At 46.6% G+C, this 20974-nt stretch overlaps 4 protein-coding genes across 4 annotated transcripts; 3 read left to right on the top strand and 1 right to left on the bottom strand.

The window, feature by feature from the left end:
* Positions 1-3310: 3310 nt before the first annotated feature.
* On the top strand, positions 3311-5634 carry LOC124667941 (uncharacterized protein At4g28440-like). The gene is made up of 2 exons (XM_047205167.1): positions 3311-3635; positions 5112-5634. Exons 1-2 carry the CDS (start codon positions 3311-3313, stop codon positions 5393-5395), a joined length of 609 nt encoding a protein of 202 aa, XP_047061123.1. The 3' UTR covers positions 5396-5634.
* An 887-nt stretch (positions 5635-6521) lies between these two features.
* On the bottom strand, positions 6522-8653 carry LOC124704531 (GDSL esterase/lipase At5g45950-like). The gene is made up of 5 exons (XM_047236804.1): positions 8086-8653; positions 7867-7997; positions 7159-7392; positions 6817-7069; positions 6522-6711 (listed from the first exon to the last, which is right to left on the bottom strand). Exons 1-5 carry the CDS (start codon positions 8651-8653, stop codon positions 6524-6526), a joined length of 1374 nt encoding a protein of 457 aa, XP_047092760.1. The 3' UTR covers positions 6522-6523.
* Positions 8654-9608: 955 nt separating this feature from the next.
* LOC124684982 (homogentisate 1,2-dioxygenase-like) lies at positions 9609-12589 on the top strand. The gene is made up of 8 exons (XM_047219249.1): positions 9609-9944; positions 10029-10268; positions 10406-10485; positions 10941-11108; positions 11203-11378; positions 11537-11606; positions 11699-11853; positions 11966-12589. The coding sequence occupies exons 1-8, from the start codon at positions 9715-9717 to the stop codon at positions 12287-12289; spliced, it is 1443 nt and encodes a 480-aa protein (XP_047075205.1). The 5' UTR covers positions 9609-9714; the 3' UTR covers positions 12290-12589.
* Positions 12590-15383: 2794 nt separating this feature from the next.
* Positions 15384-20722, top strand: LOC124684981 (protein MEI2-like 2). Its single transcript, XM_047219248.1, has 13 exons — positions 15384-15521; positions 16055-16119; positions 16217-16381; positions 16700-17184; positions 17413-17571; positions 17655-17771; positions 17875-18026; positions 18411-18505; positions 18604-19510; positions 19596-19680; positions 19775-19843; positions 19936-20115; positions 20205-20722. Exons 2-13 carry the CDS (start codon positions 16083-16085, stop codon positions 20343-20345), a joined length of 2592 nt encoding a protein of 863 aa, XP_047075204.1. The 5' UTR covers positions 15384-15521; positions 16055-16082; the 3' UTR covers positions 20346-20722.
* Positions 20723-20974: the final 252 nt, after the last annotated feature.

The raw sequence follows: 20974 nt of genomic DNA, 5'->3' as shown, positions 1-20974 counted from the left end.
CAGACTCAGTGTTCAGAAACATTTATATTCGTCATAATAATTACGGAAGAAAAAAGAAGTAAAGCTAAAAGAAATGCAACTTGGATATGAACATCGTAATCCATCGTGCCTCGCGAGACGTCCAACTTCTGTTGAGCTATTGATGATGGGAGCTATCATGCACCGGCACAATGCGGTTCTGCAATGACATGAGCTTTTCCATCCTTTTAGCCACCACTTGCCATTCAACGACACACTTCCTCACTCTCATTGCTGCTTGCGTCGTCTACAAACTATCGCAACGGATGTGCGTGCGTGTTCTGATGAGGAACATAGGTCGCTTGCAACGGTTTCAAAGAAAAAGTGTGTGATATGTTATGATTTCGAGGCACCTACATGTGACGCTACGCTAGGCTGTTTTTTCTGGCCGCCAAATCAAATTCCTAGTCGATCCAAAGATTTATATTTATGTGCGTGTCGTCGACATATAGTCACTAGCTAGATATTATCTAAGCCTTCATATCTAGCAAATGAAAGAGCCATTCTTACTTCATAGGTTTCAACTAACTCTCTCCTAATGTGATCACGCCGCAACACACATGCCCCTGGATCACAGTGCCTGACAAGGCAAATAGGGCACCATCAACATTAATTGGACATATCCTTCCGACGAGGGTGTCCAAGAGCCTGCCAAATAGAGCTTACGCCTATGGATTGTTTTGGATACATAGTAATGCATTCGTCACGGATGATCACCACCTCGTAATCAACTTGGCCAACACTGCTTTGTCATACAGTTAAGCATAAATCATTGGAGTGGTGCGCTTACTTTCGATAATCATGTTGTGCATGATAAGTCGATAACACAAGAATTCATGACCTCTCAAACCTCTATGCAGGGAGGGGCATTCAATTGCGCTTATTAACATAGAAGACAAGAGATAAGCATCAAGTGCTCGTCATCATCGAAAACATTGGATTCCTCCTCTTGCATCGAATATTGGATTATCAACTTATTCAATGTATGGGCCGGATATGACTTCAGAGCAAATATTTCAACAACAGCTGGCAAACTGGCTGCAGAATAATCATCAGTTTGGAGGCAACAATTGGGCTGGCCACCAGCAAAAAGTGCAGCATATTCAGGTTCAAGTGCAACAACAAGTGATGCAGGATCATATGGAGTTATAGAATGTGCAAATTCAGAATCTCCTGTAGAATCCACCCTTGTTCAACTTCCAAGAAATTTTGGCTGAGCAAGGTGTGCCATTTTGTGCTGACTAGATCCACCTGCTAGCAATGTTACTGATAGTCCAATGCAAGCTTGGACTGACAGCGTAGGGGATTCATCCTCATAGTCAACAATATCTGATGACATGATGATTATTGACAATGGACCGATGCTGACTCCACCAAATTGTCATTCTTTGCAGACTCAATGTCCAGATACATTTATATTCGTCATAATAATTACGGAAGAAAAAAGAAGTAAAGCTAAAAGAAATGCAACTTGGAAGTTGTAGGAACATCGTAATCCATCGTGCCTCGCAAGACGTCCAACTTGTGTTGAGCTATTGATGATGGGAGCAGGCCCGGCGCTGAGCAGGTGCAACCGGTGCACCGGCACTGGGCCCCCCGACTCTTAGGGGCCCCTACCCAGGAATACGTTAAGCCCATAACGAAGGCGCCCACGATTCTGCAGGGAGCAACCGGAACAATCCTGCGACTCGTCATCTCCGCGTGCGTGTGGCCTCCTTCGTTTTCCCCTCTCAGGTCGCCTCCTTGTTTCCCATCCCTATTCCCTATGGCGCTCCAGGATTCCTGGTCGTTTCGCCGGAATTAATTGAAGAGGAATCCAGTCTGTTAATTTCCAACATATTACTCATCAATTTTTAGTGGCAGGCAAAATCCCTGATCGACAAATATTTCAGATTCAATTCATTTCTTCATTCAGTCCGAGACGTGTATCTATGCTCCTGTAATCTCATTCCCAAATTCTCAGTAGGATTTAGTTCCCTCTCAATTTGATTGCCGGCACCAGGAAATGCAAAGGACTGCAGTCCCTTTTGGGTTCCGCCAGCAGCCAGCGCCCAACATGGTTGTCCAAGGTGAAGTCAACAAGGCCATTGCTGGTGCTAGCGATGGCGACACAAGTTCGCAGCAGGCATCAAGCAATCATCCAAGCATCGGACCTCCACGACCAGGTGTTTTGTTTCAGTTTCATCCCATAATTTGTACCTAGTGAGAGTTAGAAAATATTGCCAATATATACATTTGATTTTAAAGTTGCTATGGAAATTAAAAGAAGTGCTTCTAAAATCATCTGCATACAAAGGGCCCACATTGGTGTCTTGCACCGGGGCCCCAATATTTCAGAGCCGGCGGGAGCTATCATGCACCGGCACAATGCGGTTCTGCAATGACATGAGCTTTCTCATCCTTTTGGCCACTTGCCATTATCATCTTTATGTTCTAAGAATTAAAAAAAATTAACCAATCAAAAATTAACCTTGTGTGTGAGGTGGTCTCGGTTGGAGTTGTGTGCCCATAGAGTCAACCAGCATTGGTTGTTGAAAAAGAGTTGCTAGCCGGTCCAGATGGTATAGAGGAAGATGCCAGAATGGCATGCAAAAGCAATGGTGGCACTGAGTTGCCAACGACCAAATCTAGGTACCACCGGCGCCTTCGAAACAATGGCGAGAGTGACAGTCGAAGCGTGTGAGGGTTTGCGTTGTTGTTGGGAAGGCATCGTCGAACTCTCCGCATTGAAACGAGGGGCGGGGGCGGTGGCAGCACGAGAGATGCAATGTGAGGATCCACTTGTTGGTATCCTACGTGGTGCCACCTTCTAGACGTATCCGACACTTCGAAGCCACTCCCTATGGATTGGTGCTAGGGTGGAAGACCGCCGACCGCGAGGCCTTATGCGCGTGTAGAAGACGAGACGACGCTATTGATGGCAAAGGCTGCACAGAAGCGGAAGCGAAGACCGCCGAAGTGATGTGCTCCTTGAGCCCGCTGCCAGGTGGGCCCGTGGGAGAAGCGAGCGGTGACGCGGAAGATACTTTGAGCTTTAATCGGGCCGGCCCACTAGAGCTGATCTGATTACGCGACGACAGCCCAGCCCAGTCAGAAAGCAGAACTCGGGCCTGGTCCAGCACGGCAGGCCGTGTTCTGTAACAGTTTCTGGTGCCCACGTTACGGTTCGTCCCTTCCCCTCCCCTTTTCTTCGTCTTCCCTTCTTTTATATACGAGACTAGAGCGTCGCAGCAAGGTAACCGCCACCACCACCACCACCTCCGCGCTCGCTCTAGGGTTTAGGGTTCCGGCGATGTCGACCACCAGGCGCCCTACCTCCAACCGCCGCGCGACCGCCTCCGGCCCCGCGCCGCAGCCCGGCAGCAGCAGCACAGGCCCCCGTCCCGCCGCCCCCGCCGCCGCCGGCCCCGTGAAGCTGCGCAAGCCCGTCTTCACCACCGTCGACAAGCTCGAGCCCATGACGGAGGGCAACAACCTCGTCGCCCGCGTCCTCTCCGCCCGCACCGTCCTCGACAAGCCCCTCCCCAACCTCACCACCTTCCGCCGCACCCAGGTCGCCGAGTGCCTCGTCGGGGACCACACCGGCACCGTCCTCTTCACCGCCCGCAACCACCAGAGTATGCGCCTACTTTCCCTCCCGATCCCCCCATCCATCTAGACGATTGGTCCCATGAACGAATCTGCCTTTTAGACGCGCCCGTACGTGTACGTTTATTCCCTGCCGCCACGTATATATCACTTTGTTTGTTCCACGACGCGTCCTAGATCAAGTTTACTTCGCTAGATCTGCTTCTCCGTTGCTGCTTGCTGCTTGCTGCATTGTCGTGTTCATGCTTCTTCTTGATCTATGGACTGTTGGGGAGATCGACACAATTGCTTGCAGTTAGAGTGGATGGGTACAGTCATCATTTGATTTCCTGTTGCATGCGGCTAGTGTTGGTACCGATGTACTTGGGTCCTGCATTTGGGGTACGAAAGCTTTAAAAGTCTTGCATTTCGGGTAGGAAGCTTTAAAAGTCTTGCATTTGCTTTGGATAAATCCTTGAGCTTGGATTGTGTGCGTATGATTTCAAGGGACCTGTAGCTTGCTCTGTTGTTTATGCTTGTTTCTCATCAACTGTTTGGGTTTCAGTTTCTGTTTCGCACTGGGGAAAATTGACCTGTTGCGTATACGATTCAAAGGGACACGCGCAAGACGAATTCACTTACACGGCAGTTGCCATATCAGCGTTATATCTTCTGTTACAGTGACCGTACGACCATGAGCAATTTTGCACAACTAATTTGGATACATGTTTACTAGTAATTCTAACGCTAGTCGTGCGTACATGATTTAAAGGGCGTGTAGGCTAGTTGTGGTATAATCATCATTGTTTGGTTTTCTGTAACACTAATGCTGGTAGCTCTCCCTTTGGAAAATGGTTTAGCATCCATTGCAGAAAGCTCACTTGCTGCATATATATGATTTGAAGGGTCATGCACAAGATCAATTCACTTAAGCTGCAGCTACCTGCATCAGCATTTTATTGCCATGTTATTTTTGATACATAATATGCACTAATAACTTGAATGTGAGATATGTCCATTGGGATATATATGTACCTAAGCAAGATAGATTTGCCTGTCGTGTTGAAACATCTGTAAATTTGTCGTTTATGCTGGAGGTACATGCATGTGACAAGTTAACTCATTTTCCAAAGTAAGATTCATAGATGCATATCCTCCAGCCTTGATCGAAGTGAAACTGTGGATGATGTTGTTCATCTGTGATGATCCATAACACATGTGGTTGATTAGGGAATAATAGTGGACGCCCATAAGCTGGTTATTTAACCCCGCTGGATGATGTGTGTTTATACGCTTGTCACTTCTTGATATAGAAACCATACTACATAATCTGTTATCCCTGCATATTGACCATTTCATATTTCTTAGTAATCAAATTCATGTTTAGTTCGCACATGTTAATGTTTTATTCATCTGATTTTAGTTTCATTTAAGTTATATGAATAATATCTTGTCTATAGTAATGCTCTGCTTACAAAGTTGCAGCACACAGGCTAATCTAACGAGTGGCATTTTCCTGTCAACAGTTGAGATGGTGAAGCCAGGGAACACAGTGATCTTCCGCAATGCCAGGATCGACATGTTCAAGGATACAATGAGGCTGGCGGTGGACAAGTGGGGCCTGATTGAGGTGATCGAGGAGCCTGCTGGCTTCAAGGTGAATGAGGACAACAACGTATCGAAGGTGGAGTACGAGCTGGTGAACGTGGTGCCGGAGAAGCCGAAGAAGGCGGAGAAGGCGAATGTGAAGTCGGAGAAGGCAAATGTGAAGCCGGAGAAGGCGAATGTGAAGCAGGAGGAGCGTTATTGAGCTCTGTGTCGGACCGGCTCTCTCTGACTGTGGACATAGATTTTGAGGCAGTGGGTAGCAGTAGATTCACTTTATCATCCTGGAATGCGCCATTAGTAAGGCTCTTAAGCAAGTGGCTTTGTCTGTTGAAAAAACGGAAGGTCTGATCTCTGTTCGGGTTTATGGATGGAGTGTGTTTTGTGTTGGTGGCGGCGTGTAATTGGCCATCCTACTAGAACTTGTTTAAGATGTTGCAGTTTCGAATGTTATGATGGCAATGTTCTGGGATTATCAAGTGACGTGCTCTTCTGATTTCTGATTACTAATGTCGACAATTATTTCTATATATCCATATATGGGCGCTGCAGGTTGTTTAATCTCCCTATTCGAGGTAGCAGAAGATTGTCAATCATGAATCCTGATACTTGATGCCTGCTGCCATTTCATATCCTTTTATGTGGTTGCTGTTTTCGTGTTGTCATTTCCCTATATATTTGTGATGTGATTTAGAGAAAATCCAGACCATTTTCCTGATTAAGATTTGTGATTTCAGAGCAGGATTATAGTCCTCGGCGCTGCCTCTTTTACCCCTTCATCGACGTACGTGGAACATCGGCAAGAACCACTGTAAGGAATTGACCTGCCTTCTCGAATCAATTTCTTCATGCTGATCCACCCAATTAAATCTCTCTGTTTCTTACAATTGCACAATTTAACACTTGTCTCATATATACCCCCTTCAAGCTTATTAAGATCATCAACAAAGCATGTCCTGATGCCATGAAACACATAGCCAACCAATCTGCTACCCCGAGCAATAAATTAGATAATCTATCATCTATTGGAAAGACGATGTAGTTTAGGATAAGTAAGATTGAAGCCACTTTCAGAGGCATCTCTCCTGGTGATCCTGCTCCTAGTGATAACAGCGAAGATAAGGATAAAGACAAAAACAAAGATGACAAGAGCAAGGATGAGAACTACAAATCACTTTAGTCTTACAACTCAAGTATATTGCAGTATACTTGAATATAGCACAAGTCACTGATGTTAAAAAGAAACGGAAGGAGAAACGATCCCACTGCTAGTGCAACCTTAACAGACAGGCTCGATCCACATAAGGATGAGGATCCTTTTGAGCTTTAGCACCTAGCTGTAGAGTCCAGCAATGGAGTCCAGCATCAGACTTGTGATAAGTTGGTATGTTGTCTCTGTTGGATGGACGGCATCCCAGTAGAGATACTTGCTAGGATCTGGGCATGTCCTTCGCCCTCTGCATGTCTGACCAACTTCGATCATCCCTGATCCGCAGCACCCTCTTGATACCTCCGACAACCCTACCGTTCATTCATCCAGTCATTACATAAAAAGAAAAGATCGATTAATCACGCTTAAGAAATGCTGCATCTTGCCAATGTCCAAAAGAAATGTGAAATGCATACCATAACTCTGAGGGTTATCTGTTGCCGCCCGTATGATTGTGTAGGTGTCTATGTAGGCACTTCTTAACCGGGGTTGATAGTTGATGAAATTCGATAGCTGAATCAGCCTCGAGTTGAAGGAAGCCGCTAGCTGGTTTAAGTTGCTGTCGCATCCATCTGGGCCCCTTCCAAGCAATGTTCTCGCTATCGGTAAACATCCGATCGGTGGTAGCCCGACAAATAAGAATCTTCTCCCTCCAAGCATTCTCATCACCTGCATGTGACATTCAACGTTGATTAGTACAGAACATCCAAGCTGTATGTGCCGGATGCTAGCTAGTTTGGTCCCAAATTCATGTGTACCTGGGTATAGTTGCCGAGGCGTGATATCAGGTTGTTCTCATAACGCAGCATGCCAATAGGACCAGCTGACCGGTTTGATGCGATGTAGTTCAGAAGCATGTCATTTGTGCCAGCGCTTATGATGAAGGTAGCCCTGTTAACAAGCCTCTCCGCTCTTCTCGGTCCGTGCAATGCTCGGATCAGTAGCTTGTAGCGCCAGAAGTGCCATAATTGTCTCCGAAATGGCAACGCGCTCTGTAAGTAAGAAGCTTAGCTTGCTATGCTACTACAGTACTAATTGTGGAGTACCCTCCAATTAAGTTTGCACAGGTTGCTTTCCATAAGCTTACCATCTAAGAAGTTTCTCTGCTTAACTCATGTTACCATTTTGATGTGCAATCGCAAATGAGTAGCTCAATTTCGTTTTGATTTCTTCAATAGCATTACATTTTATATTTACCCTCCAAGTAAGCCTTACGAATGAAGTGAATGGAACAAGTACTGAACTTTTTGGTGCTGTTTAGATGAACCTTGATGCATGACCAGTCATGACTTTATGGCCTACTATATATGTATATAAGTTAACTCTACTATGTGGTAGATTCTTTCCATGTGAATAATAAGACATGAATTATTTGCTTTACCAATTCACTAATATCACTATCAAATAGATGTACTTTCATGCAGTGATGTAATAGAAAATATTAACAATTGTTGTCAATGACATACTAATGTGCTGGCAGTGATATCGTCGTATCCAGATCCTGCCGATGCAAAGCTCACACCCTTCCTGAGCTGGCCCAGCTTCGTCGTCGGGTCAAGAAAGCCTGGAACAGTCCTCTGTATGCCAAGCTTATCCGCTGCACAACCGGCAAATCTGTCAGCCAGGTATCCTAAACAGTAGACAGAGAAATGTGTGAAAGGAGAGGGAGAAGTTTGTTCCGTTACCCAGCATATCGGTGGCTAGCCTGCCATTCGAGAAGCGTCCAGTCGGCCTCCGGCCATAGAAGTTGATGCCGTAGGGCAGGAAGTTCGCCTTGGCGGTCGTCCTCAGACGGTTGTTGTTTCCAGGATCCACTGTCGAGTCCCCAAATATGAGGAGTGTAGTGCAGCCGACAGTGTAATTGTTGGTCCTCGCCCTGGGTGGCGGTGGCGGTGGTGCCGCCAATGCGGGTTCCTGTGGAGGCACAACCTGCCGTGGTGGTGACGGAGGGTTGGGCCTCGGAGGAGCCACTGGCCGTGGTGGTGGCAGCGGTGGATCCTGCCCCCGAGGAACCGCTGGCGGCGGGGCTCGTCCGTGCGGCGGTCCGTGTGGCCGTCGCCGTGGCTGCGGTGGTGCTGTTGCGCGCCGCGGTGGTTGAGGAGCCTGCAGTGGTGCTTCTGGCTGCGGTGCCTCTGTTGGCAGCGGTGGAGATGGTGTTGCCGACGCCTCTGCTGGTGAGGGTGCTGCTCTTGCGCAATGCAGCTCTCCGGCAAGCAGCAGCGCTGCTGCTACAACAATCGCAAAACCCCTCATGGCTCTCGTAGACAACACCAGAACGTCAGCTAGTTTTCATCTATATGGAGGATGCAAAAAATCACGCCTAGTATATGTGGATGAAGAGGGGGCAGGCCTGGTGAGAAGAGTGCGGGCTGCAGCCACAAGGTTGCAATGCAAGGTGGCTTGGTGCCCGTTAGGTGAGCGCTTGTTACTTTGGGTCACTTTGTGTGAGCAGCAGCTGGGTAGAGCTCTGCACAGGATTTCTAGGTGTTTGCATTCCCTTGCTAGTAAGTAGTTGTAGGTGGAAAAATAGGAGTGGGGGTAGATAATTTGCTTCACTGGTTTCTCATCTTCTTGTGTTACCTGTTACTTCCAGACAGTTTATTCCACTACTATGTCTGAATCCTTGTTCATGCGGCGAAATGGATAGTCTTTGATTAACTTAAGAGGGATCTATTTATTAGAGTGCTGATCTCTATACAATCTCACGCATTTTTGTTTTTGTTTTAATTCACAACTTCTGTTATGATTACATTTTAATGTCTACTTGTATTGTTCATGATTTGAATAGTCAGGGAAGAATTTGGGTGCTGATCTTGAAGATAGGTAGTGTTTTGCATCCTAGGGGTATATATGTATAGGTGTTTGGCTGTGAGCTTTGAAGATGCCAAGTTGGCAACCTAGGATAGGAGGTTTGGTGATTTTCAGTTTGTTTACAGAGGTCTCATGAGGTAACCGTGTTTCAGGCATACATATTCAGCAGGAAAGATAGGCAGCGTGTTTCAGCAGTAAGTCACTGACTGTTTCTCCATATGTATTGAGATCTGAAGCATCAAATTAATGGGTTGTTAATCTGCTGCTAATCAACCTGGTCGGCTCGGCTGGTTGAATATTTTGGACGGCTGCGATTCGAAGACTAGTAGATGATGAGGGCGCTGAGTCAGCACCAACGGGAGCGGAGAGATCAACTCTGACACTTCCAACACACTAGCCGACGACGACGGCGAGCAGAGAGAGTCACTCACGGCTTGCTTACTTGCCACTCGCTCATCGCCGGCCTCCCGGAGCTACACGCATTCGCCAGCCAGCCAGCCGCCATGTCCAACTCCAGCCCCAACGACCCACGGCCACCGCCGCCGCCGCCGCAGCTCGAGGGCGACGACACCTACAGGTACCTGTCGGGGCTGGGCAACAGCTTCTCGTCGGAGGCGGTGCCGGGCTCCCTCCCAGTCGGCCAGAACAGCCCGCTGCTCTGCCCGCTCGGCCTCTACGCCGAGCAGCTCTCCGGCACCTCCTTCACCACCCCGCGCCACCGCAACCTCCGCACGTACCCACCCACCTACCTTCTTCCTCCCCGGCCTGCTCCTCCAAGATCCATGACTTCTTACTCACTACCAAGTACCAACTGCAGGTGGCTGTACCGGATCAAGCCGTCGGTGACCCACGAGCCCTTCCACCCGCGGGACCCGCCCAACCGCCGCCTCGTCGGGGACTTCGACGACCGCACCACCACCGTCGCCACCCCCACCCAGCTCCGCTGGAGGCCCCAAGAGGTGCCGCGCGCCCCGCCGCATGTCGACTTCGTCGACGGCCTCTACACCATCTGCGGCGCCGGCAGCTCCTTCCTCCGACACGGATTCGCAGTCCACATGTACTACTGCTCAATCTGCCTCTCTGTGCTTGTAGCTTACTAGGCTTTACGCTTCAGTGTTTAGTTCATGCTGGTGGCATCATGTTCCAGGTTCAGACCAAATGGAACGACTCATTAACTGCTCACTCATGTTGTAGGTATGCTGCCAACAAGTCTATGGATGGATGCGCCTTCTGCAACGCCGACGGTGATTTCCTCATTGTGCCTCAGCAAGGAAGTAAGTTTTTCTTGCTTCACCCCATGCAATTTACACACATCTCTTAGACTCCCAGTGTTACTTACCTGTCGACAAACATGTTCATGGCTTATGCGTAGCGAACTAGGCGGTATTCTACCTTGTCTCTGCTGTCCTATCGCTTGGCAGCCATTTTAGTGGAATTGTCTCAACATTCAGCCACACAAAGCACCATTTTTATTTTTTTATTTTAGTAACACCAGACCCCACTACCACTACAGTTACAATCACATCTTTCTGTTGTTCTCCCCAAAATTTTGTGCTCTGGCATCCTTTTCAGTGCCCCACCTGTGCCGTTTTATGTCGTTATGTGCGATTGCTGACATACTTTTATATTTTCTAAAAGAAATACAAACATTTACTCCTGTCCAGCTATGCTCACCTTTGATGTGAATGTCTATCCTCATTATCTTCCATGGTTTTGGTGTCAAGCCCAGAGTTATTGATCACAACTGAATGCGGAAAGATGCTAGTGCCGCCCGGTGAAATTGTGGTCATTCCTCAAGGTTTCCGATTCGCTGTCGACTTGCCTGACGGCCCTTCGCGTGGCTATGTTTCCGAGATTTTTGGTGCCCACTTCCAGCTCCCTGATCTTGGCCCAATTGGTAATACTCTTGTGCCTTTGCCTTTTATTTTTGTACTGTGAACGATCGTCAGCTCATGCTCTTAGAAGATGCCTAATAAGTCATTGTTGTGCAGGTGCTAATGGTTTGGCTTCTGCGAGGGATTTCCTTTCTCCCACAGCATGGTTTGAGCAAGCACACCGCCCTGGATACGTAATAGTGCAGAAGTATGGTGGTGAGCTATTCACCGCCACACAGGACTTTTCGCCGTTTAATGTGGTAGCGTGGCATGGAAATTATGTCCCGTACAAGGTAACCAGCCATTTCAGCTATGCCAGTGCCTGGTTGCTTCACTTTTAACTGTTAAACATTATCTTCAGTTTTCTGCATAACTGATCAGGAATAGCTGTCTGGTTGCTTCGTGCCCACCACATGCTATATTTGCCTAACTTAATCTTATTTCCTTTCAGTACGATCTGAGTAAGTTCTGTCCATTTAATACCGTCTTGTTTGATCACGCCGACCCATCAGTAAACACAGGTGATTGCTTCGCACTGAGATAATTCCGTTTGGGGGGCATTTTAGCTGCTTCTTGGGTTATGTTGTGTGACTAATGTTTTCTCAATTTTCAGTGCTAACTGCTCCAACTGATAAGCCTGGCGCCGCACTACTTGATTTTGTGATATTCCCTCCACGATGGCTTGTCGCCGAGAACACGTTCCGTCCTCCGTACTATCATCGCAACTGCATGAGCGAGTTCATGGGTTTGATCTATGGGATATATGAGGTAATCTCTAGCCTCCTTATCATAAATTCTCTGTGGTGAATTATTACTGAAACTAGTTCTAGTTGTGTTGGATGGTGGTTATTCCCTGAACTGAACTGAACTTGTGGTGCAGGCTAAAGCCGATGGTTTTCTCCCCGGAGGTGCCAGCCTCCACAACTGCATGACACCGCACGGACCGGACACCAAGACGTACGAGGCAACAATCAGCAGGCTCGGTGGAGACGCAAACGAGCCGTCGAGGCTGCGCGGCACTCTGGCTTTCATGTTCGAGTCGGCACTGATCCCCCGTGTGTGCCGTTGGGCTCTCGAGTCGCCGTCCCGGGACCTCGACTACTACCAGTGCTGGATTGGGCTCAAGTCCCACTTCTCACAAGAGGAAGTTCATGGAGACGATGGACCTGCGGCAACCGGCGGCAACAAGGATGACAAGAACTAATAGTTCCCTAGAATCAATAGCTCTGGTTCCTCAGGTAGGAATAAATTCCCAGGCCATGTATACTAGGTGCCTGTGTAAAGGCCAATAATCCAGTAGGAACAAGCTGCTGCAGCATGTACAAATTTATCCTCCTAGCCAACCCAATCCAATCCCATATTCTTATCCCATCGTGTATGTGTATACCATAAGCAAAGAAGCATGTCAACTAGACTAGATTGATGTGTGTAACATAAGCAAGGAGAGCATGATGAAGATTGTTTGTACGTCAAGAGGAAGAAATAAAAAAGCCTATACTTGTAACTTGTTGGTGATGCAATGGCATTGGCCATGATGTGGATGTGTGAGCTTTTCAACAAAAAGGGAGGAGAAAAGGAGGTGTGGTGGTGTGACATGCAACTGCATCAGGATCAGGATAGCAGCAAGCAGCCTTGAGCAAGGCAAGAGCTGCCGGTGTCTGTTTCTGAAGCTTTCTCGGGTAGGGACTGTCCTGGGCAGGGCAATGCATGGTTCAGATTCAGAGTCTTTGCGTGCTCTGTATCTGGTGGAATGGATGGATGCGGAAGTTGGAACAAACAACATGTTATATTGTTTTCTTGTGGGAGTGGCCCATCCATGTGTTGGTTGTTGGGGGATTATCTGCTGATTACTGATTGGAGATAGTACTATACTATATGGTGATTAGATTCAGTGATTGGTGCTGGATGCCATTTGTCTCGTTCCTTGACTTTAATTTTACTTTTATCATCACGCGTATGCAACACGGATGGAGAGAAATCGTGCCCACGGAATCTCTCTTATTTTTTTTGCTCTACAAATGTAACAGTACTAATACTACAAGACTAGGTATACCAGAGTTGTTGTTGCAGACTAATCAATCAGTCAATCAGCCAATTGCTCATTTGCCTGTGTTGAGCTCATCAAAGGTTAACTGTCTAAGCCAGAGATGTACTCCTAAAAACATACTGTACCAATTTCAACGAAGTAGTAGGATCAGCTAGGTTATCCATGTGGACTGCTGACTGGATCGAGCTTGGTATTCAACACGCGTACGTATAGGTAACTTGCGAGGAAAGGTGATGAGAGTTCACACGGCATCAGCAACCCCCCGCCAATTAAGTGATGATGGCCGTACTTATCCCGAGCTGCAAAGAGCATCATCAAAATCAACACGGGAGGAAGTGCTTAGCTAATAGTAATAGCCAGTGGTGGAATATTCTGTAGGACAAAATATAAAAGTGGTTATCTAGTCAAGCAGCCAAAGCAATCATCTTTTAATGTAATTGCCTGCAAGTCACATCCAAGACTTTTTTGCATCCCATCCATCATCCATGGATTGGATTGTAGCTAGCTCAAATCATTCTTTTTTCCCTGTTTTCCTTTTATGACGGATTCTGGTATTTCTTGGAATCTGGAATCGGCCAAGACTGAGTTTGTTGCCTTTTTTTAGCTGTTTGTAATGTTTTTTTAGGATGGTGAGGCGGCGCTTATTTCCCGAGATTAGAATAAGATCTTGCCCACCCTATCCAAGCATGTGGAGTTGTCTTCCTAATGGATCGCCTTGGACGTACAGTCGGTGCGGGTGTAAGTTATAGCCTTTTGATTTATGGTTATCATCTTTTTGAGATATTTGCTGGTAGTTTTTAGGGGTTTTAGCATGGCGATTTCGCATCTGCTTAGCATACCAAACTCTAACACGACAAGCTTTGTTTTACTCCTGTGAGGGAGCGACGCACATTCATCCCGCTCTAGTCTTGGTTGTCCAAAGATCTATTTAGAGTACTCATAGTGGGAGTAACATAGCTAGTAACATCACACACCCCAATGCATTTTGGTGACATGGCATGACAATAAATGAAAAAAAAGAGTGAGGTGGTAACTAGCTATGTTACCATAACATCACACACCCCAAGACAAGATGAGTCTACAACATACTAAATGACACAATGCATGACACCACAAATAAGTTACTACCCACTATGAAGGTAGTAACTTAGACTAGTAACATATGTCATGTTACTAATCTAAGTTACTCCCCACTATGACTAGCCTTATAATTGTTATTACTTTTAGAGCTATTTGTAATACCGTTGACGGTTATTAATACTATATCAGAGAGAAAATGCACTAGAGCTTTAAGTCCTCTTTGGTTTGGAAGAATTGGGAAAACAAAGCAGTACAGAAAAAAAACACAGTAATTATTGTTGCAAGTGAGATTTTACTGAACTGACAACTCAAGAATCGTTAGGTTGCGCTAGAGGAAAAAAAGGCAGGAATACTTTATGAACGGAGTGCATGTTATAGTTGGCATGGACATGTTAGAATTATTTCAAGAGGTCAAACCTCTTGCTAGAGCTCTTATAGTAGGATTAAAGTGCAGAAAAGCAATTCATATCAATTTCATTCTGAAAATTCTAATGGATTGGAATCGTTTAATTACTTTTGAAAATTCTTTTAATTAAAAAACCCTTATTATAGAAGTGAAAAAAAGAGGGGTATGTGTGTGCGTGGTTAAAGGTCGTTTCCTTTTTCTCTTTACCTTGGGAGGAGGAGAAGTAGTAGCGGTGATGGTAAAGCGGACGCGAGTCGGAGTTCCAATGCAGCCTATGCTATGCTGCTGCTCCCCACGCACGGACGGCCACGAGCGCATCCAGACCGGTCTCCTCGCTGACGACGCGGGCCCAGGCGCCAGGATCGGGCTCGTGGCCCCACCACTCCGAGCTCTGTGGGCCTCCCGTGAGGCCGTTGGCCACTAGCGGGCGCGCTAACCGACACGCTGCTGAGACGCTAGCCAGCCTACAGGTGGGCCGCCAGTCGTACCCGGCCCCACCTGTCATGTAACCCTGAGCAGGAGAGGACGGTACGAAAGGACTGGCCTCAATCATCATAGCTGTCCCTATCCATCCCACTACTCCTTCCCAGACGATTTTTTTATTATCTAGTAGATTATTTTTATTTCCCGGATAGATATAGATAGATAATTTTCCTGGCGTCCACTACCAATTGCTTCGACTACTAAAATTAAGCTCGATATAATAATTATTTTCCCATTATATAAAAAAAGGAAAGAGAGAGGAGAGAAGAGAGCGCAAGATTTGGGCTTTCTCTTTCTCTTTCCTTTCCCCTCTTCTTCTTCTCTTCTTCCCAGACATCGCGAACCAACGCAAGCATCGACGGAGATTTCTCCGGGCGGCTAGGGTTTCCGCACACCCCGACGGAGCCGCGCGCGCACGAGGTCAGTTGCTCCTCCCTCCTTCCTTCTCCGCGCCGCCGCCGGTTCTTCCTGGGTTTAGCGCGGCCGTGATCCTTCTCGTTCGGTTACTACTGCCTAGGGCTTAATCCGCGGCTGCCTCCATGAATCCGAGCTGCTGTAGATTGGTGATCGTGGCAAGCCCGGGTTTCCTTGGCGCCGCCGCTCTTCTCGCCAAGTCAAACTTCCGTTGCTTCGTGCTTATCCACTTCCGGAATACACTCATCCCCTGGTTGACCCGGTTCGCTTGCCTTGCGTTGCGTCTTCCCCCTCCCTCGCCCGCCCGCCCTTCTCCACCGAATTCATTCATCGCCGCTCCAACCTCTGATGGCAGGAAGAGATGATTATCTAGTCGGTAGCTGTTGATTATTCCCATTGAGCCTTCCGCGGCGCCCAAGAGTCCAATCGCCCGCGCCGAGCTCGTCCTTCATCCGCGGACGGAGTATTAGCTGTATATATGTAAGGGAACTCGAATTCGAATGCTAAAATCAGCTCCGTCTCTCTGCTTGCTCTTGTAGGTACCCCTCCTCGGCGACGAATGCGGTGATGGACCCTCGGTCGCCGGCCCCGTTCAGTCCACCAGGTACCCTACCTATCAATCCCCCCCGCATGCACTGCTTTGCAGCTACCTGCTCGCCCATTATCTGAATGCCTGCCTTTGACTTTGTGTTGCTTATTAGGTTTTGCGGTGCCGCTCGCGGTCAAGAAGCGGCAGACGGCGGCGGGATATGGCAGCAGCAACCCGTGGGGAGTCCCTCCGGCGCCGCAGTCCAACGCGCGCAATGGCCTCAGCGGCGACACCAGCATCTTCTCCACCTCGCTGCCTGTTCTTCCGCATGAAAAATGTACGTACACTCCCGTGTTTTATCTCTAGGCATGTATATTATGGGCATCATCTTTCTTGACTGAATGTGAACGTCACAGTTACCTGTTACCATTATTGCACAAACACCCTGGTTTCCGCAGACCTGCGGTCGGGCTACCTACTGAGAGGCGAGAGCTAGTAGTGATTATGCGCAAACCGGGTGTATGAAAAAGGAAACACCATCTTGTTGTTGACTAATCTCAGATTTAGTGTGCCAGAAATCTTGCTAATCTCAGAATTATGTGCCGAGCGTGTTTCTCTTGCTACTCCTGACCGCGTGTGTTCTGTTTTCTTTCAGTAATCTCTCCTGATTCTGCGCATGCCACACCTCTGGTGATGGACGACGCCTCTGCAAAGCTCAAGGACTTCGACCATGATCCTCTAGGGAACGATGACTACAAGTTTGACTTTGATCTCCGGCAAATCGACGACTTGCTGCCTGATGAAGACGACCTTTTCGCGGGGATCACAAACGAGATCGAGCCGTCGGCTGCGCAGCCAAACAACCCTGCCGAGGAGCTGGAGGAGTTTGATGTGTTTGGCAGCGGAGGGGGCATGGAGCTCGACTCGGACCCTCTGGAGAGCATCACGTCTGGTCTGGGGAACACCAGCATCGGGGATGGGCTCAGAGGCAGCAATGGGGTCAACAACAATTTCGGCCTCTCAAACAGTCCTGGGGCTGTGGCTGGGGAGCATCCCTTTGGGGAGCACCCTTCAAGGACATTGTTTGTCAGGAACATTAATAGCAATGTTGAGGACTCCGAGCTGCGCTCTCTGTTTGAGGTATTATTAACCCCACTGCAAATTAGATATTTTTTACTACTTTTAATTGCATTGCCAGTCCGATTTGTTCCTTCTACTAAGCAGTATGTCTATCCTGTAACTGAACAATTATGACACCTTCTCATCTGCTAGTATGCTGTTAGGCTTTAACAGTGTTCATTATTGTCATCTTCACTTGATGAACCTGAATCGGTCTTCACAGTGCTCATTTATTGTCATTTCTTTCAGCAATTTGGGGATATTCGAACCCTTTACACTGCAACAAAGCATAGGGGCTTTGTAATGATATCTTATTTCGATATCCGAGCTGCTCGTGGTGCAATGCGTTCATTGCAGAATAAGCCTCTGAGGAGGAGAAAGCTGGACATACATTTTTCTATCCCAAAGGTTTGCTATGTTTCTCTTTTACACCCTTAGACCTTTGCTCACAAAAGCACTCCTTGAAAATGACCACCATGTTGATTTTGCAGGAGAATCCATCCGACAAAGATTTAAACCAGGGAACTCTTGTTATTTTCAACTTAGATCCATCTGTTTCTAATGAAGAAGTTCGCCAAATTTTCGGAGCATATGGTGAAGTAAAGGAGGTCAGGATGCTACTCCCAAGTTTCCCCTGAATGAAGTTCTTTCATGAAAAAACACGTCTTCCTTTCGGTATTCAAGCTGATGATGTTTGATTTCTGTTTGCAGATAAGAGAGACGCCTAACAAAAAACACCATAAGTTTATTGAGTTCTATGATGTGAGGGCAGCAGAAGCTGCTCTTCGGTCACTGAATAAGAGCGAGATTGCTGGAAAACGCATCAAATTGGAGCCAAGTCGCCCTGGTGGAACACGCAGAAGGTGTGCTTGCACCTAAATTTGTTGTTTCTGTGCCCAGTTTCTTTCAATCTTCCTGGATAAGTTGTGTGTGCTGCAGCTACATTTTATTTATCTGCTATACAACTAGTACTAACGTGTATCAAGTTTTCATCATTTGGCATGACCATGGCAATGTCAATTTTCCATTTTGAGGTTTTCCCTTAGTAGTTATTGGTTATTGCTATGTTAGTGAAACCCTTCATACTCCCGTAGTTATTTTAACTGTATATTGTTTAAGCTCTAGATATGCCTGTTTGCTCCTCTAGAGATGTTCCTTGAGTTTCAGACATCACAATTTTGCAGTTATTTGTATTCGACATGTACCAATCTGATGTGATTCTTTTTTATTGTTTTCTTTTGATTTAGCTTGGTGCAACAGCTTGGTCATGAACTTGAACAAGATGAACCCAGAGGATATAGGAATCCTCATGTTGGATCGCCTATGGCTAATTCTCCTCCTGGTACATTTACTGGATTAGTTCCAAGTCTTGTTATCCACACACTCATCATTATTCTTCCAAACACCTGCTTAGAACTAAAACTTATGATCTCTTGACAGGCGTATGGACTCAATATGGTAGTCCAACCGATAGCAATTTGTTGCAAGCATTTAACAATTCACCTACTGGAAATGGAATGAGCCCTATTGGAATCTCCCCTTCAATGATGTCAAATGCTATGAAGATTGCACCCATCGGGAAGGATAGCAACTGGTCTAAATATGATCAAGTATTCTCAAACAGCAACCACTCCCTTGGTGCTGCATTTCAGCATTCCCAGTCATATCAAGATCACAAAAGTGAGCATATGAGCTCAAGTCCTGGGACTTTAACAGGGCCTGAGTTTCTGTGGGGCAGCCCAAAGCCTTATCCGGAACATTCTCAACCCTCAATGTGGCGTCCACCATCAATTGGTCATGCAATGTCATCTAGTAGCCGCCCTCAGGGTCAAGGCTTCTTGTATGGTAGTCGCCAGGCTTCATTGTTTGGATCGTCAGATCAAAACCGTCATCATGTTGGGTCTGCCCCTTCAGGTGCTCCATTCGAGAGTCACTTTGGATTTTTACCTGAATCGCCCGAGACGTCTTTTATGAATCAAGTTAGGTTTGGGAATATTGGGAACATTGGTACTAACCGAAATGGGGGAGGCCTCATGATGAACATGGCTTCTCGTGCTTCTCTAAATCCTGTTTCTTCTCTAAGTGGAAGCCTGTCAGATAATAACTCAGCTAACTTCAGGCCAATACTGTCATCACCAAGGTTGAGCCAACCTTTCTTTGGGAATCCTACATATCAAGGGCCTGGTTATTTCGGACTTGACAGCTCAATGGACCGTGGCCGTAACCGCCGGGTTGACAGCAGCGTGTTCCAAGCAGATAGCAAAAAGCAGTATCAGCTTGATTTGGAGAAGATCCGTAAAGGGGAGGATACTCGGACAACATTGATGATTAAAAACATTCCAAACAAGTATGCAGTTTCCATGTTGTGTTTCGTTGTGTGATCTTTATTTGCTTGTTAGTTGTCCTCATTTGGTTTTTCCTGAATTCGATAGGTACACATCTAAAATGCTTTTAGCTGCAATCGATGAGCTCCACAAAGGAACATATGACTTCTTCTACCTGCCAATTGATTTCAAGGTAGTATATTTACATATAACCACTGTTGTTTTCAAGGACTTATTATTTGGATACCCTGGCAATCTAATAATTATTTTTCCACTTCTCCCTGCAGAACAAATGCAATGTCGGCTATGCGTTCATTAACATGATATCCCCTGTGCACATTATATCTTTCTACCAGGTGGGTTTTTATTGGCAGTGCAGCCTAAGTTTGCTGGTTAAATTATCTGTGTAGCTTGAAAGGTCACTTTTATGCATGTCTTCAATTTGCAGGCGTTCAATGGGAAGAAATGGGAGAAGTTTAACAGCGAGAAAGTAGCCTCATTGGCTTATGGTAGGATACAGGGAAGGAACGCACTTATCTCACATTTTCAGAATTCAAGTTTGATGAACGAGGACAAGAGATGCCGCCCCATTCTTTTCCATTCCAATGGGCCAGAGACTGGAAACCAGGTAATAATTTACACTTCAATACCAGTGTGTTTATTTATGCGATATCGCCCCTTGGTGCAAAGTGCTCTAATACCACAAATGAAATCCAGGAACCATTTCCCAACGGGATCTGCATCCACATGCCTCTGGATGGCGGGGCAGTTGCCAGCAGGGAGCCCCTCGGCTACGAAGAGGATGATAATCCCAACGACAAGATGGCCGGAGAGAGTTCCATGATGGGAAGTTTGTAGAGTAACCAACCAGCAGGCCCGGAGTCGCCATAATGTCTAACTGTCGATGACAAGGACGGTATCCATCCCAAATTGTATAAAAAGTGAGGAAGATGATTGGTTTAGTGCAGGAAGGATTCCTGGCGTGGCGCATCTACTGGTTTTTGTCGCAACAGATGTCGCCTTTGACCCCCCTCTGTACAGATAGATGTGTGGGGAGTTGATGATGATGATGACTGGATGATGATGCTTTTGGTTTGGTTTCTGTAAAGAACAAAAATTGTACAGTTCGGAAGAGACTTGTGTTAGTTCTTCATGTTCAATTTCTGTATGGTTGAAACTTCTAAGACAGACCTGATGACAGTGGTAATATAAAATGTCCACATTGTGAGTGCTTCTGTCATTTTATTCTGGAGAACTTTGTTCTAGTATAATGGTTCATTTTCATGTAGTTGCAAATGCGTGACAATATAAGCATGCACAATATTGTATGCGTTGTTCCCTGTTGTGCATTTTGAATTGGTCTAGTATGATGGGGTGTTCCCTGTTGTGCATTTTGAATTGTTCTTGTATGATGGTTGTGTTTGTTCATCTTGACCCAATAATTTACATGCAACGCAGATGCCCAACATGTCATTTACCTTCTGGGT

This window comes from Lolium rigidum, chromosome 1, assembly GCF_022539505.1.
Source record: "Lolium rigidum isolate FL_2022 chromosome 1, APGP_CSIRO_Lrig_0.1, whole genome shotgun sequence".
Classification (NCBI taxonomy): domain Eukaryota; kingdom Viridiplantae; phylum Streptophyta; class Magnoliopsida; order Poales; family Poaceae; genus Lolium; species Lolium rigidum.
The sequence above is the reverse complement of the archived record's forward strand: the minus strand, read 5'-3'. Positions and strand labels throughout refer to the sequence as shown.

Bases quoted from the DNA above. Each gene is read 5' to 3' on its own strand.
- LOC124667941 (XM_047205167.1), top strand. From the start codon at position 3,311: ATGTCGACCACCAGGCGCCCTACCTCCAACCGCCGCGCGACCGCCTCC. The intron at 3,636-5,111 runs GTATGCGCCTAC...TCCTGTCAACAG, and splicing joins CACCGCCCGCAACCACCAGA to TTGAGATGGTGAAGCCAGGG.
- LOC124704531 (XM_047236804.1), bottom strand. From the start codon at position 8,653: ATGAGGGGTTTTGCGATTGTTGTAGCAGCAGCGCTGCTGCTTGCCGGA. The intron at 7,070-7,158 runs GTACACATGAAT...TGTCACATGCAG, and splicing joins GCCTCGGCAACTATACCCAG to GTGATGAGAATGCTTGGAGG. The intron at 6,712-6,816 runs GTATGCATTTCA...AATGAACGGTAG, and splicing joins AGATAACCCTCAGAGTTATG to GGTTGTCGGAGGTATCAAGA.
- LOC124684981 (XM_047219248.1), top strand. From the start codon at position 16,083: ATGGACCCTCGGTCGCCGGCCCCGTTCAGTCCACCAG. The intron at 19,511-19,595 runs GTATGCAGTTTC...TGAATTCGATAG, and splicing joins ATTAAAAACATTCCAAACAA to GTACACATCTAAAATGCTTT. The intron at 20,116-20,204 runs GTAATAATTTAC...AATGAAATCCAG, and splicing joins GGCCAGAGACTGGAAACCAG to GAACCATTTCCCAACGGGAT.
- LOC124684982 (XM_047219249.1), top strand. From the start codon at position 9,715: ATGTCCAACTCCAGCCCCAACGACCCACGGCCACCGCCGCCGCCGCCG. The intron at 10,269-10,405 runs GTACTACTGCTC...CTCATGTTGTAG, and splicing joins CACGGATTCGCAGTCCACAT to GTATGCTGCCAACAAGTCTA. The intron at 11,109-11,202 runs GTAATACTCTTG...ATTGTTGTGCAG, and splicing joins CCCTGATCTTGGCCCAATTG to GTGCTAATGGTTTGGCTTCT.